We start from the raw sequence: 14937 nt of genomic DNA, 5'->3' as shown, positions 1-14937 counted from the left end.
TATATTAAATCCATTTAATGTTGACATTACCTTCGATTTAATGTAGACATTAAATATTATCTAATAAGTGCGCAGTTCGATATGTCAGCATCAATTCTATTAGTGTTCTATATATCCGCATATAGTCAAATATTTACTCGCAATATATATTGATTTAATGACTGCATTAATTATAATCAACGCAGACACATAAAACTTGATCCTGCATGTCTACATTAAATCAAGTTAGATCAATTTACATAAAATCAGGTTTACATGTCTACATTAATCCACGAATTATGTCCACTGTGGCCTACCATAGACGAAGCCCTGAACTCCACCCAGTACACCCAATCTAAACAGGGTAGTGAATGACCAGAGCACAAAAGGAGAGCCCGCACCATCTGGTTAAATCCCCAGTATGAATGTCAAACCAAATAACAAATCACTTCCTATGGGGACACAGGCTCCACAAAATATTCAATGGCTACACCGTGAAAGTCAGCTATAGCTGCACAAAAAATATGAAGTCAATCATCCAGTCCCGTAATCCAAACTAACCAAGCAGACCAGCAATTCGACCCTTGCTAGATCAAGCAACTGTAGGTCTACAGAAAGTTGCCCCCACACTAGAAATGTTTAACCAGCACAATAGTATACAAAGCCCAAGTCACATCGGACACAGAATCTAGATCGTTTTCGCGGCATTTCAGAAGGATCAAATTTAAGCAGCGCTTCAGCGATCACTCAAAATCTCTCAAGCACGAAAGTACCAAAGAGAAACAGAACTGTCAAAGCATGTATAGAACCTGAAAAGAGAGGGAATCAGCAACAATATAAGCTGTGAGATAGTGAAAGGCCAGTGCAACCTCTGGGTAGAAGAAAAGCTGGCAATCCTACATACAAAGGACAGCTCGCTGTTTAAACTTTAGAGTATATATACTGATTTTGTATTTTGAACATCATTTGTTACTGTTGTTTAAAGTTATGTCTCAGAGATTGTCCTTGAATCTTAGCAAGGCATTGTAGATAGCTATAGAGCGACAAGACTCTGTTTGTGGGTTCAGGAGTGGGTTCAAGAGTTTGTGGGTTCAGGGGGTGAAAATTCCTACTGTCTAGGAACAGTTAGGTGGAAATTCCTGTAATGGTTGCAGCTGGCATGGGTTGCCCTGGCTATTATTGAGGTGGTAAAAGTCCTCATCTGTTGACAAACTTATTGTATTATTTCAAAGTGCAGATTACGGATCGTGTTCATTATACATTTTGTACAGTATTGCGGGTATTCATTCTTTAATTGTATTTGTGTTGATGTTATTGATCATTTTATAATTCATCTTCTGTATTAAAGAGATAAATGTTGGGAATGTACTTCAGCTTATTAATATTAGCTTGTTATCCTTTAATAGTTTGTGTTATTGAGGTATTAGAGTTCTGAGATTATGCGAGGTTGGTAAAACGTCTATTAGACTACGAGTTTCAGTTCACTACGAATGTGTTCCTGTTTTATATTTATCTCTTTAACACCGAGATGGTTGTTGTTGTAATAAATCGTCAGCCGTTGTTTCAACGCAAGAACACTCTTGCATCCTCATTTATAACTTGTGAGTTCGAAGCGAAGGACCCTAAATCTGGTAATTTCCCCCGCCATCCGCGGTTCGCTTCATACAGTATATATATATATATATATATATATATATATATATATATATATATGTATATATATGTATATATATATATATATATATGCCTATGCTTTTCCAAAGCATAAGTATGGTCTATACAGTTGCATAAGCCTTCACATAATCAAAGGGCATATGCTAATATACATTAACATGTTGAAAAATAACAGGGTTGAGCAACTTCAGATTTGGTGCCATGGTTCTATTTAATTGAAACTTGATTTAAAGTGAGGGTAACTTAATATGTAGAGGCTCATCCACCCAGAGGCCCATATGGTGACTTGAATCTGAGAACCCATGTTTAGGAGGCCAGGACCCCTCCCTTTACATGGACCTGGGCCCCTCTGCATTCTGAGGCATATTTAGACTATACGTTAGGTCTATATATTAGGTTTAAACCCAAAATTGCCCTAATACTTACTCTCTGATATTTTCAATCCTCCGACAGATGATGGAGAACAAAACACCCGAGAAGAACATATACAGCATAGGCCTCTTACGAATAATCTTGAGAGAATGAAAAGTGATGACTGCGTTTTATAGATAGATGTCAATCGTTTGCGACAACTTACCTCCATGGGATGTTCTACTTTGTTTACGGGAAGTAAATCCGCCTGCGCTGTTTGTGTACCCCGTGGAAGCAATAAACCTTCTGCAGCAGCCAATGTTGATTGCTCGTTACTATCGTCGGCAATGTCCATTTTATCTTTATACGACCGCGGTTTGAACTGCAAGTTTCTTAAGTTGAAAGAAAGGTATAGGAACGTAAAACATAAACACATCAAAAGGAAATATTTCACGAACGTCGACATTCTCAAAAATGTTGATATAATGTTACCGACACAAATTGAAAAAATGCAAATGTAAACAGCAACAGGTGTGTGTTATATTTCCTGTTCTGATGAGATTTGGTTCACACAGCGCTACGCACTAATGAAGCCGACTCAAAGGCCCATTATATTGAGGGAGTAAACAATCAAAGGACTATCCATTTTCGCTAAGAAATGCCACTCCTGCTATGATTGGAGAAACTTTATCGGCAATTATGTTCATATTATCTTCAAACGGCCGCGGTTTAAACTGCAAATTTCTTAAGTTGAAAGACAGGCATATAGCTATTATCGTAAAACATGAAACCATCAACAGGAAATATTTCACGAGAATTCAATTTCTCAGAAAATGTTTAAAATGTTAAAATATGCGTATCCGGCAAAAGTCGCCAGAGCACCATCAACAGTTTCCGTTCGTAGACGTGATGAAGGTAATACAGCTTTCGTTCACGCTTTTGCTGTACATTGCTGCAGTTCTCATTGACTTGTTGTAGCTCTAGTTCGATGAATTGTTGGAGCTCTCATATCATATCCAGATCTCATATCAGATTACTCATTCTCTTCTAACTGATGTTTTAGGCCTAAGTTTGTAACTTCATGCATGGCCTGATTACCCTTATCATTTTTACTGCTTTTTAAACGTAATGTCCTCATTTTTGTATATATATGTTGTAATCATGACTTTCTTTATCTATGGGATGCGATCAAAAGGTGAAGAGGCCCATTCAACCAGGAATCTGCGCAGGTTTTAACTTGACCAAACTATATAGGCGGAGTGAGCATGGCTTCTTTCGCGAGTTCCTGCTTGCGGGAAGATCACATATACATACATACATATACTTAAAGAGTTGCTTCCCATTGGCAATGCTGCGGTCCACGTTTCGTCAAAGTGATGTTAAATAACAATCTTGAGCGGGCGGTATCCTTTGGTCTACAAGAAAGGGAATGTCGATACAGACAGAACAGTGATCCTTTGTATACAGATGAACGTATACAGGCTATTGTGTGGAACATATTCAACCATCATCCAGAAAAAAAATCAATAATGCATGCTAACTATATATAATGGCAGAGGATCGCCTATGATTTATTTCACTTTCAAGGGTAATACTCATTTGGCGCTACAAAAAAACACACACAAAAAAAACAAAAAAAAAACGCTATAATCTTACATGTTCGAGGCCCTCACACATAATTCACAATAAAAGAAATCAGATATTAAAGCATATATACAACTAAAGAACAGAGTGAAATAAGAATAAAACACAAAATAAATCATAACGAACGCTGAAATAGAAGTACAATGAATATATAAAACATATCTATAGGTTTGGTAAATACAACATTACAAAGCATTATAGAAATCATTTCTTTTGCTTGAGTGTTAGCATGTTTTATCTTAGGATATCGCATTCCTTTCTTTTGCCGCTAAGTGTATAAATCTATTTCTAAGATATTTCAGTATGCCCTGCCCCTATGATGTAGAAATTCTTTGACGACGACGATCTTAACAAATGGCTTTGTAATTCCGTTATTGGGGTAAATTAAATCTTGTAAGTAAGATGGGGTAAGACCATTTATAATTTTATAAACCATTATCATTCTCTTTTGCTTTATGCATCTATCGAAAGTCATCCATCCTAATTCATCAAATATCAAAGTCGATCTGTCATGGTAAGAAGCATTTAAAATGATCATTGCAGCACTCTTCTATAACTTTAAAATTCTTTCCTCCTTGCCAGTGGCGTAGCCAAGGGGGAGGGGGGCGTGGGGGATACAGCCCCCCATGAAAGCTTGTCGCCCCCATTCGCCCCCCCCCCCCCACTGGGATTTTGGGTGTCGAAAAAAAAATAACATGTGCGAAAAATATATCTTCGGTCTGAATGTCTTGAATCTCCATGATGACCACTCATGAACGACCCTTCGACCGCGGACCGGTAGTAGGCTATAGCCTAGTTGCTGAAAAACCGGACGTGACATAGCGCATAGGCCGGGTTTTCACTTCTGGGACGTACCCTGATGCTCTTATGACCGCTGAAAAACAAATTTTCAATTAAGGAGACAGTACTATCGATGAAAATCAGTCTATCAGCCTAATAATGTTTCAGACGCAATCTTTTTGACATATAGTTCGGTCATTCAGTATGTTGCTTGGCTGAAAGCCCAGTCAACCTTTTCTTATTTTCCACGCGCAATTTGCAGATTTGCCGAAAAATATCAATGCCGGTGTCCAACTCACAAAAGATATGTCATGATATTTCAGAGTAACTTACCAGGCTGTTTTTTTCTTCTTTCTATTTCACTAAACTATTTGATGACCATATCAAAACATGGGATCTCAAAATAAAGGATGTTGAGAAAACTTTAGAGCAGCGTACAAGCATGGGCGTCAATCCTGGGGGGGGGGGGGGGCAGGGGGACACGTCCCCTCACATTTCGATGGGTGGGGACACACTATCAAATGTCCCCCCCCCCCCCCACACACACACACATTTTAGTGTCGTGGCTCTATTTGGTTAGGGCTTACACATCTTAGGATTCATATCATCGAAGTTCAGTTCTATGAAAAGTGACAGAGATTTTCACATCGGTATGACCATAGTTATTATACTACCCACCTGCAACTTTTGTCTGTTTGTCGCGACCAGCGAAACTTGAGATTGAAACCACAATCTGTGTGCGGATAACGGTGCGGCCGGAGCCTACAACTATAGTTCAAGAAGTCATGGCACTTCATAGCTAGAGCCAAAGCCTGTACATATATGCTGTTTAGTTGTAGATCATGTTTCAAAGACGGTGCCCGTTCCCTAATATTGGGGAAATGAAATAGGAAGCATATTCCGTGGCAGCGCATCCCATGTTACCTAGTTGTTGAGTGATACCGGAGTTTACCCCACAGTGAGAACACTGGGTACACGGTGGTTACATAGTACGCTCCGACCAGAATTCACCCGATTACCAGATGCAGATCCACCTAGCATTATGTTGATGCCTTCATCACTTTAGCCTTCACTTACATGGGACCTATTCTAAGTCTGACAATACATGCGCATGTGTGAGGTCCTGAAAATATAATTAAAGTGGTTTGCCTTGCCATCTTCTTTCAAATTTCATAGAAATGTATTCTCGTAGACCTAGCAAAACATTTCAACTGACACAGTCCAATTGGTCATTGGTGGTTTAACATGCTGGCGTATGACCACTTTTGGCCAAATTTGCGCTAAGCTCACTATACGAACTCGGATCTGGACTATGCCTAATTAGTTACTTATTTTAATTATTAATAATGGCGTATGAGGAAATGCACCATTTTGTGGTATGACTTCCAGGACGGCAAGTCGAGAAACTCACATGCAGTCGCGGCGGATAGCTTCCTTCGCCTATAGTATGTCCGGGACATTTTGGGACATCGTTCCTATAGGCCTATATCTGAGGCCCTGGAGGCCATTCCTTGACCGACTTGGTGCATATAATGTGCCCATTTCGAAGTAAATTTATTCACAGATAGTTAGTTGTCATCATTTCGAACAAATGAGGGGTATTCTATTTTGAAACATAGGGCAATAATGGGGCTGGGGTTTCCAGTTCGCCGCTTCATTTGTCTAATTTCATCAATCTTCATTTGTTCTAATGTTCATGTCAATTGGAATCACTAATAACAGAAATACCAAAAATTAAGGCCGCATGAACTTTATTGCAGATTTCTTGAGTGACGAATTTGTAACTTCCTCCCGAAATCACGCAACTAGCTGGCTGCTACCCAGCCTGGCAAGTGCCATCTCCAGCGATCTGGCAGGTATTGAAATCTGAAATTTTCTTGCTACGCTGCGCGCCAACCGATAGTAGCGCTCCGCTTAGATAGTACTTGCGGCCAGAATACTCAAAACGATTACGTCACCCCCCCCCCCCCACTTTCAAATCGGATTGACGCCCCTGCTTACAAGGCCTGGGAAGTGTCATTTCCGACGATCTGGGAGGCCTTTTTAGCTATGAATTCCCGGTACGCTGCGCGCCAACTCATGGTGGCGCTCCGCTTAGATAGTAACAAGACGCCCTCCCAGGAAATGGACAAGCCCCTCCCCCCAGCACCTCCACTGAAAAAAAAAACCTGGCTACGCCACTACTCCTTGCTTCCAGCATTGCACGATCCCTCCGTATGAGACAACAATAATCTAAAACATATATCCCTTATAGAATAAAATAGAATAGGTTAAACTTGCAACATAACATGAATATTATGGCAGTCTAATATGATGTCGACTTTTAATGCAACATGCATGGTTTAGTGTTCGAATCACTGAAGGTGTTTCCCCAATAGTATTTCCCAGCTTGAAAGGGTAAAAATATCTTTCTATAAAAGGGGGAGATTTCTTCCAATCAGAGCGCTAGAAACAACCCAGTGACACTGGTCGTCCAACGAGAGCAAGATAAACTAACATATGTCAATTTAAATTGATATATGTCGATTTCAGGACTTCTGGAATTCTAAGCGCACCATAGACGTCTGACTTTCACACTAAACTTGGTTACTGCAGCCGGATCATGGATCGATTTGTTTTTCGTCTTTTTCTTAGGGGTGGGGGGTGGGGGACATGGGGTTAGATTGGATTGTCTTTGTTATTATTCGAGTGTCATACCAAGAGCAGCCTGAATATGCTGTTATTAGTCAGGCGCGTATCCAGGGGGGGGCGTTGGGGGCGCCCGCCCCCCGGGTAAGGAAAAGAGGAGAGAAAAAAAAAGAGAAGAAAAAAGAGAAGAAAAAAGGGGAAAAAGAGGAGGAAGGAGAGGAAGGAAGGGAAAAGAAAAAGAAGAAATGGAGAAAAAGGAGAAAAGGAGGGAGCAGAAGATAAACGCCAAGATACCGGGAAGAGAAGAGGAACAGTCATAACTACAGCGCTGATCACTATTATATACACAGGGTAGCCAGTGACGAATCGAGGATTACGGAGGGGGTGTGCGTCTCACCCTACCCCTCATACTGACAACTCCATATTTTTGACGTTTCCATTTTTCCTCTCTCACTAATGTAGATATATATGTATATATGCAATATATGGTATATTATAACGCGTGTGTATGGACGCCTTAAATTGTACAATTGTGCTATGAAACCAACTGTGGCTGGTCTCGAACTCGACCGACTCGTCAGGGAACATGACGCACCCATCACTTCTTGAGATTGTTCCCATCTGCATGAAAACGCGCGCCCATATGGAAAGCCGTTTTAACATTTAATAAGGAATTTCAGATATCTCGAAATAATTTCAGATATCTGAAATTAAATTACAGATATCTCCAATTTATTTAAGATATCTACAAATAATTGCAGATATCTTAAAATCAATTTCACATATCTCGAAATACCAGGGAATTTCAGATATCTGAAATTGAATTCGAGATATCTCGAATTCAATTTCAGATATCTCGAATTCAATTTCGGATATCTCGAATTCAATTTCAGATATCTGAAATAGAATTTTGGATATCTCGAATTCAATTTCAGATATCTCGAATTCAATTTCAGATATCTGAAATAAAATTTCAGATATCTCGAATTCATTTTCAGATATCTCGAATTCATTTTCAGATATCTCGAATTCAATTTCAGATATCTCGAACTCAATTTCAGATATCTGAAATAGAATTTTAGATATCTCGAATTCAATTTCAGATATCTCGAATTCAATTACAGATATCTGAAATTTCCCGATTAAATGTTAAAATGGCTTTCCATACGTGCCATTTTAACATTTAATCGGAAATTTATGCATATGCATTTCAGATATCTCGAATTCAATTGCAGATATCTCGAATTCAATTTCAGATATCTCGAATTAGAATTGCAGATATCGTGAATTCAATTTCAGATATCTCGAATTCAATTTCAGATATCTCGAATTCAATTTCAGATATCTGAAATAGAATTTCAGATATCTCGAATTCAATTTCGGATATCTCGAATTCAATTTCAGATATCTCGAATTCAATTTCAGATATCTGAATTAGAATTTCAGATATCTCGAATTCAATTTCAGATATCTGAATTAGAATTTCAGATATCTCGAAATCTATTTTAGATATCTCGAATTCAATTTCAGATATCTCGAATTCAATTTCAGATATCTGAATTAGAATTTCAGATATCTCGAAATCTATTTTAGATATCTCGAATTCAATTTCAGATATCTGAATTAGAATTTCAGATATCTCGAAATCTATTTAAGATATCTCGAATTCAATTTCAGATATCTGAAATAAGAAACAATTTCAGATATCTAAAATTCCCGATTAAATGCTAAAATGGCTTTCCATACGCCCACAACCCTACGCCCCCCCCCCCCTCTAATCGCTCACCGATGAGTTACGAAACTTAATTAATGACCTTCGCCCGTAGTACCAAGACCTTGACAAAATCCGGCAACACACCACACACCTACATGGAGTGTGACCACTTCCGACTTTGCAATTTCCCAAGATTTGGCCCCGAAAATTCCAAGAAATCCCAAGGGAACTGTACTGTATGGATATCTAGCAATATCTAGCGATATCTAGGGATACAAATCCCAAGATCTTCCCTTAACTGAAGGCAGATAGAGAATCGAAACCTTCAGTGTGTAATGAACTTGAAACTGTGCGTCTTCGAAATGAAAAGAATGTGGGGCAAAGTAGCGTAACTCCTATGTGCTCGGACCGTGCTGAGCAGGTGGCCCCGACCAAAAGGGGGCCCCCGCTATACTGATGCACAGAAAAAGGGTATACCTCTTTGTATAGGGAGGGCCCGTTTTACTAGGAAAGAAAAACTCATGCAAAGTCTGAACACGACAATATGCATATTTTCACGTGATACGGAATACGGATATCATGATCATGGGCTGATTTGGTATTAATGTCTGAATCGAGCTAGTTGTGTTATTTATTATTATAATCGAAAACGAAGTATATAATTTAAAACCCAATTCCAGCCAATGTTGTTCTGAGTACAACATTGGGACATATGATTCTTTGAAAAATTCTAAAACAATAATCCAAGACCCAATAGACTTGAAACTGCGTTCATTTGAAAAAGAAGGCAGGGCTTTCATATAAATATAATAATAAAAGGTTAGAATAAAGATGCCTTCGGGGTATCTGGTAAGTAAAAAGCACAGGGAATTAGGCTTAGATTGAGACAAAGTTCAGCCGAAATTAGGCCTATGCTAAGGTTTGATTACTGTGTTTGTACAGTAGTCTCCATTATAATCCATACAGTCACGGTAGGGGGGGGGCTTGTCCACTACCTCTGGAAAATCAAAAATTAAAAAAAAATATGTTAAGCATTTGAAATTTAAATGATTTCCCCCAACCAACAGTTCTCTAGTTATGTTAATTGCATACGGACCCATAATGAATTACTGAAGTTATTGAAAGTCAAAATCTATAAGATATGAGATCTCAAAATAACCGATGTGTAAATGCAACTTGAATGGGAAGTGTCTTTTCCGACGATCTAGGAGTTTTTTTTGGGGCAAAAAAATCGTCGTACGCTCCGCTCCAACCGATGGTGGCGCTCCTCTTAGATAGTGTCAAGTATTGTGGTACACATTTATGACCTACTGATCCCTTGTAAACATTTCTGCGGATGCCCTTGCTTGGACCTCCTGATAGGGGGCCCCTTTGGGACATAAGCCCTCAGGCTCATCGTTACGCCACTGGTGGAGCATTGCACAATAACACAGATAATAGTTACTTATTTCAGTATTATTTCAATTATTCGAATTTTTAAAGCAAACAGCAGATATCACATATCAGTGAGCATGAAAATGGCGCTCCGGGATGAACAGCCTCCAAACTGTAGATGTGTGTAGTGTTCGGTTTCGGAAATATCTGTTTTTTTTTTCATTTCCTTCAACGAAGTTTTATAGTAGCCGTTATAAGAGGTTTCAATATTTGTACACCAATAATTTAGCTGTGTCTGAATTTTCGAAAATTCCCTGACCACCATTCTTCATAATACTTCCCTCTACTTGTGCACTTTTGACCGGTCTGTTAGGGGTTGAAGGAGGTTTTTGGTATTGGTATTGGTTGTCCATAGATGAAATTTTGTGCAACATTATGGGTATGTTTTGAAGTGAATGTATTCACGAGAATTGTGAATTTTCAAATTCTGAACAAATAAAGGGCTTAAAACCTTGAAAAGTGGGGCTTACGGGTATTGTGGGCCGCGACGTAGAATCACCTACAAAAAGCAATGATCCACAGGACTGAGATGCGATGAGGTCGAACATGATGTGTGACTGGTGACAATCTTCAAAAAGGTTATTGAAGGAAGAAAAAAAAAACTATTGGGAAATGCTTGGTTCTCAGGCAGAAGTGTACATCTGGTTGGTCATTTCAAGCCCGAGAAGTGCCATTTCCGGTGATCTGGGGGGTATCAAAACCATAAATTTTCTTGTACGCTGCGCGCCAACCGATGGTGGCGCTCCGCTTAGATAGTAATTCGCGCCCCGGATTAGAAAATCCTGGATACGCCCCTGTTAGTATACTTAAGTATATAAGTATATTCACAAACTTACAGATCATTGACAGATGTGAACATTGTGTCAGCATGAGAGCATTATAAACACATACAGGGTTTGAAACGAGCTTTTAATTGAATTACTTGAATAAGATTTTATAACCATAATTAATGGATTTGATTCTTTGCTTCTTCCTTTTGTTTCAAATTATTATTTTCGTCTTCAAAGCAAAAAAGCAAAGTAAACTATTTCGAATGCAAGAAGTTCAAATTGATTGAACAATTATCATTTAACTTAAAATAATTCAAAGCTCAGTTCAATATCAATACAAAGATTGAAAGACGCCCCATTCACGCATGGTGAGCAATTTAGAATTAAATATAAACCGACAGTAGCCTATGTTTGACAAAGCAAAACTTTCATATACCGTTAGATCTTTGTTTTGTCAAAATCGATGAATAATTTATATATTTACAAGTAACATGATTATAACATTTTGTTCTATATTGTGACAGGTCATTATTTTTTTCTTCTACATTGTTTGATTTATCTTACTATACAATCACAGTTATAACTTTTGTCTATCAACTAAAATTTACCATTAAGCCTACATCAATATCTTCTTCCATATGTAACTATCAATATACCGTTAGGCTATAGTACCACATCTATAAAGGTTTGTCAATAATTAAAGTTACAATTACATGGCAATTTTCATTAATATTGTTATTTCCAATAGATTTGTCGGAATATCATCCACATTTTCCCCCCATTGTTTATTGTGGTTTAAGGTGACATACTCCTAGAGTCTGTATCTATCCGCCCGAATGTTAGGGAAAGTGCCAAAATTCAGGAGGAGAACACCATTTTTGATATGTTATCAATCAGGATCCGGTTTGTTGTGGCTTGCATGTTGTAGATCATTAATGGAAGTAGGCCTACATATGGTGCAAAAATTGGGTAAATTGAGGCAATTTTACAGGGGCGTATCCAGGGGGGGCGCAACAGGCGCGCGCCCCCCCTATTGGCCGTCACCCCCCAAAAAAAAGTTTAGTAAAAAAAAAAAAAAAAATTGATGACGACCTTTATGTGAGATGTCGGTGATCTCTCAACCCCCCCCCCCCCTCCCGTATGCGTTATTTTTTGTTTGCCAAAAAAAGGTTCTGGCGAAGTTCGGCGGCATAATAGTTTTAGAAACATAGATGGTATTTGTGTTTGTATTATCACTATAAACACTAAGTGACATGCCAGCCATACTAAATTGTGCATTTTGTGTCCATTTTTACTGGAAATGTTGCTTATCAGTGGCGGCGGAACCGGGGGGGGGGCTTTGGGGGGCTCAGCCCCCCAATGAAAAAATTGAGATGCACACGTATACTATATAGGTGTAATAATTTTAGTAATTGCTGGGGGACCCTGGTCCCTCGGCCCGTCCTCTGGCTATAGACCACATTGTCACCCCAACCGCGTCTTCACGCCCCGTGAAAAGTGGAAGCAGTTAGTGTGAGTACCGGTAAGCGTAACACAACTTCGTCTTAGGCCAATGACTTGCCTCATTTCAGCCAGTTCTCCAACATCCCCTTACTTAGTGGCGGAGCGTCCATATATACAGTCAGGGGGCGGATCCCCCCCCCCCTCCTGACGGACTCAATTTGACTGCTGGCGCCCTTTTCAGCTTTTCACTACTTTTAACTTATTCGCGATTATTGACTATTTTATTGCGCTCTCATATACCTATTGACATTTGTCAAATTCTGTTGGTGTAATTTTCCGATAAAATGGCGACGACACCTATTTGTTCTCCGTTTATCTGCAAATTAGCAAGGCCCGGAAAGGGTCATTTCCTGCAATCTAGGGAGTAACTTTACTCAAAAATTTTCTGTACGCTCCGCGCCAACCTGTGGTGGCGCTCCGCTTAGATAGTGTCGAAAGCGCCCCTACAGACCATTCTTGCCCCCCCCCGACCAATACCCCTAGCTCCGCCACTGCCCTTACTACACTCAAAAACGTCTTTGCGAGTACACTACGAGTAATAGCTACTCTCTTAAAACACCATACAAATTACAATGTTTTTACAGACTTTTACGTGCAATCTGAGAAATTGCAGGCTTGAGACCCATATTTTAGGGCTAGGTATTCGCAGCATAAAACACTCGGGGAGTGCCGTTTCCGGCCATCTGGGGGTTTGAAAAAACCGAAAATTTTCTTGTACGCTCCGCGCCAACCGATGGTGGCGCTCCGCTTAGATAGTCTCCACACATTAGCCCCCCCCCCCCCCCAATAATTTTTCCATTACGCCGCGCCTGTTGCTTATTATTAAGGTCGAAAATGGGTCACATATGGCACCATTTTGCATTTCAGCCCTTCTTCGAAAGCAAAAATTGTCCACCCCTCCCCTTAGACCCATCCCCCAGGCGATCATTCATGCCTGGCGCCCCCCCCCCCTATTGGAAAATCCTGGATACGCCCCTGATTTTATACCCCTTTAGGACTCCCAGGAGCATCGTGCGAAATTGTTAACTACTGGTGAAGAGATTTGTTTACAAGTGACGTAAGTTTCAGGCTCTGATAGAGAAAAATCTAATAGTCAGGATACGGAAAATTGATGGTGCCATGAAGGCCAACTTGTCAGATATCCAGTGATAGGTAGCGTTTAGCTAGTGAGAACTTCTAAGTTAGAGACCACATTACTTCTCTGATTTAGTCAGTAAGTCAATGGGGCTTTTAATGGGCGTATGCTACCATCAGAGAGATATATAACACCTTCTAATTAAAATGAAAATAGCCCTGAAACTGCAGCGTTTTCAGATCTCTTGTTCTTTCGTTGCGATTTTAGACCACAAATTTCAGCGAGAAATTAAATTTCTCCAGAATGTACTCAAAGGCATGGTGAACTAGTTCTGGGGACTTAAGCCTGCAACGCGGTCTTCAGTCTTTTCTTGTACTATTGTAGCAATATTAAAGCACAAAAGTATATTCCAGAGAGTCAATTCAATTTCATTATAGAACGTTTTTCGCAATACCTGCCATGGCGTTCTAACGAAGGGCTCGCATTTTGAAATATTTCTTGTTTGATCGTACGGCGATTTCATTTGAAGCACAATAGTTAATGTCAGAAATAGGAATTACTCTGAAATTTCTAAAACATTGTTGCTACTGACCTTCATTTTGTTGCAGTATTTTTTAAATCAAATTACTGAGGGCTTAATATCCCCTACACCTCACCCCCCACTTCCAGCACCTCCCTTATTCTGTAAGTTGAAATAGTATGAATATTTTAATGAGTAATCAGCTGTCTCGCTGATGATTTGGCTCCAATATGAGACCGTCTTGTCATGAATTTATGACATCTTTCTTTTCCCAGGACTGGGTGGATGGTACTCTCTTATGATCCCTACCGCTGCACTCACGAGTATAGCCCCGAGTGCAGGAATATATTGATATATTCCACCAAATTATATTCTTGGGGATGTGTATCATAAGCACAGGTCTGCTGTATAGACCCCAACTATAGCATGCTATCATGAAAAGTTTCTTTAGATTATGTAATCGACCTGCCTTGGTGGTACGTAAAATGACCTCTTTTTACCAATTAGTCTGCAACGCCTGCCACATATTGCTTTCTTGTTTGAGTGTCTTTGTATGAACGCTGTATGAGTAACTACACTGTAGACATGCACATATTTACATTGTTTACACAAAGAGCCTAATGGTGTTAAGAAGCTATGCAGGCTAATTGTAGAGCCTGAGGTCGATTTACGACCGTCGCAGGTCGATTACGTAATCACAAAACTTTCCTAGCTATAGAGTGCTTTAATTAAAGCCAATAAAGCAGATCTTTAAAATGCGGTCCGCGGCCAAGTTTACAAAGCCCTGTAGGCCCTATATGCGTATGGGAGGAATTGCTTAGACCACATCATGTGGACGATTTAGTTGTTTATGTTGGTCTGCAGC

The 14937-nt window shown here is 39.5% G+C and overlaps 1 protein-coding gene across 1 annotated transcript in view; it reads right to left on the bottom strand.

The window, feature by feature from the left end:
- The window catches only part of LOC139967764 (arylsulfatase B-like), a 31139-nt gene extending 27889 nt beyond the window's left edge, over positions 1-3250 (bottom strand). Inside the window, exon 1 of the mRNA XM_071971831.1 lies at positions 2231-3250. Coding sequence (XP_071827932.1) covers positions 2231-2470 — 240 coding nt within the window. The 5' untranslated portion in view covers positions 2471-3250. The remainder of the gene's footprint in view (positions 1-2230) is intronic.
- Positions 3251-14937: the final 11687 nt, after the last annotated feature.

This window comes from Apostichopus japonicus, chromosome 5, assembly GCF_037975245.1.
Source record: "Apostichopus japonicus isolate 1M-3 chromosome 5, ASM3797524v1, whole genome shotgun sequence".
Taxonomy (NCBI): domain Eukaryota; kingdom Metazoa; phylum Echinodermata; class Holothuroidea; order Aspidochirotida; family Stichopodidae; genus Apostichopus; species Apostichopus japonicus.
The sequence above is the reverse complement of the archived record's forward strand: the minus strand, read 5'-3'. Positions and strand labels throughout refer to the sequence as shown.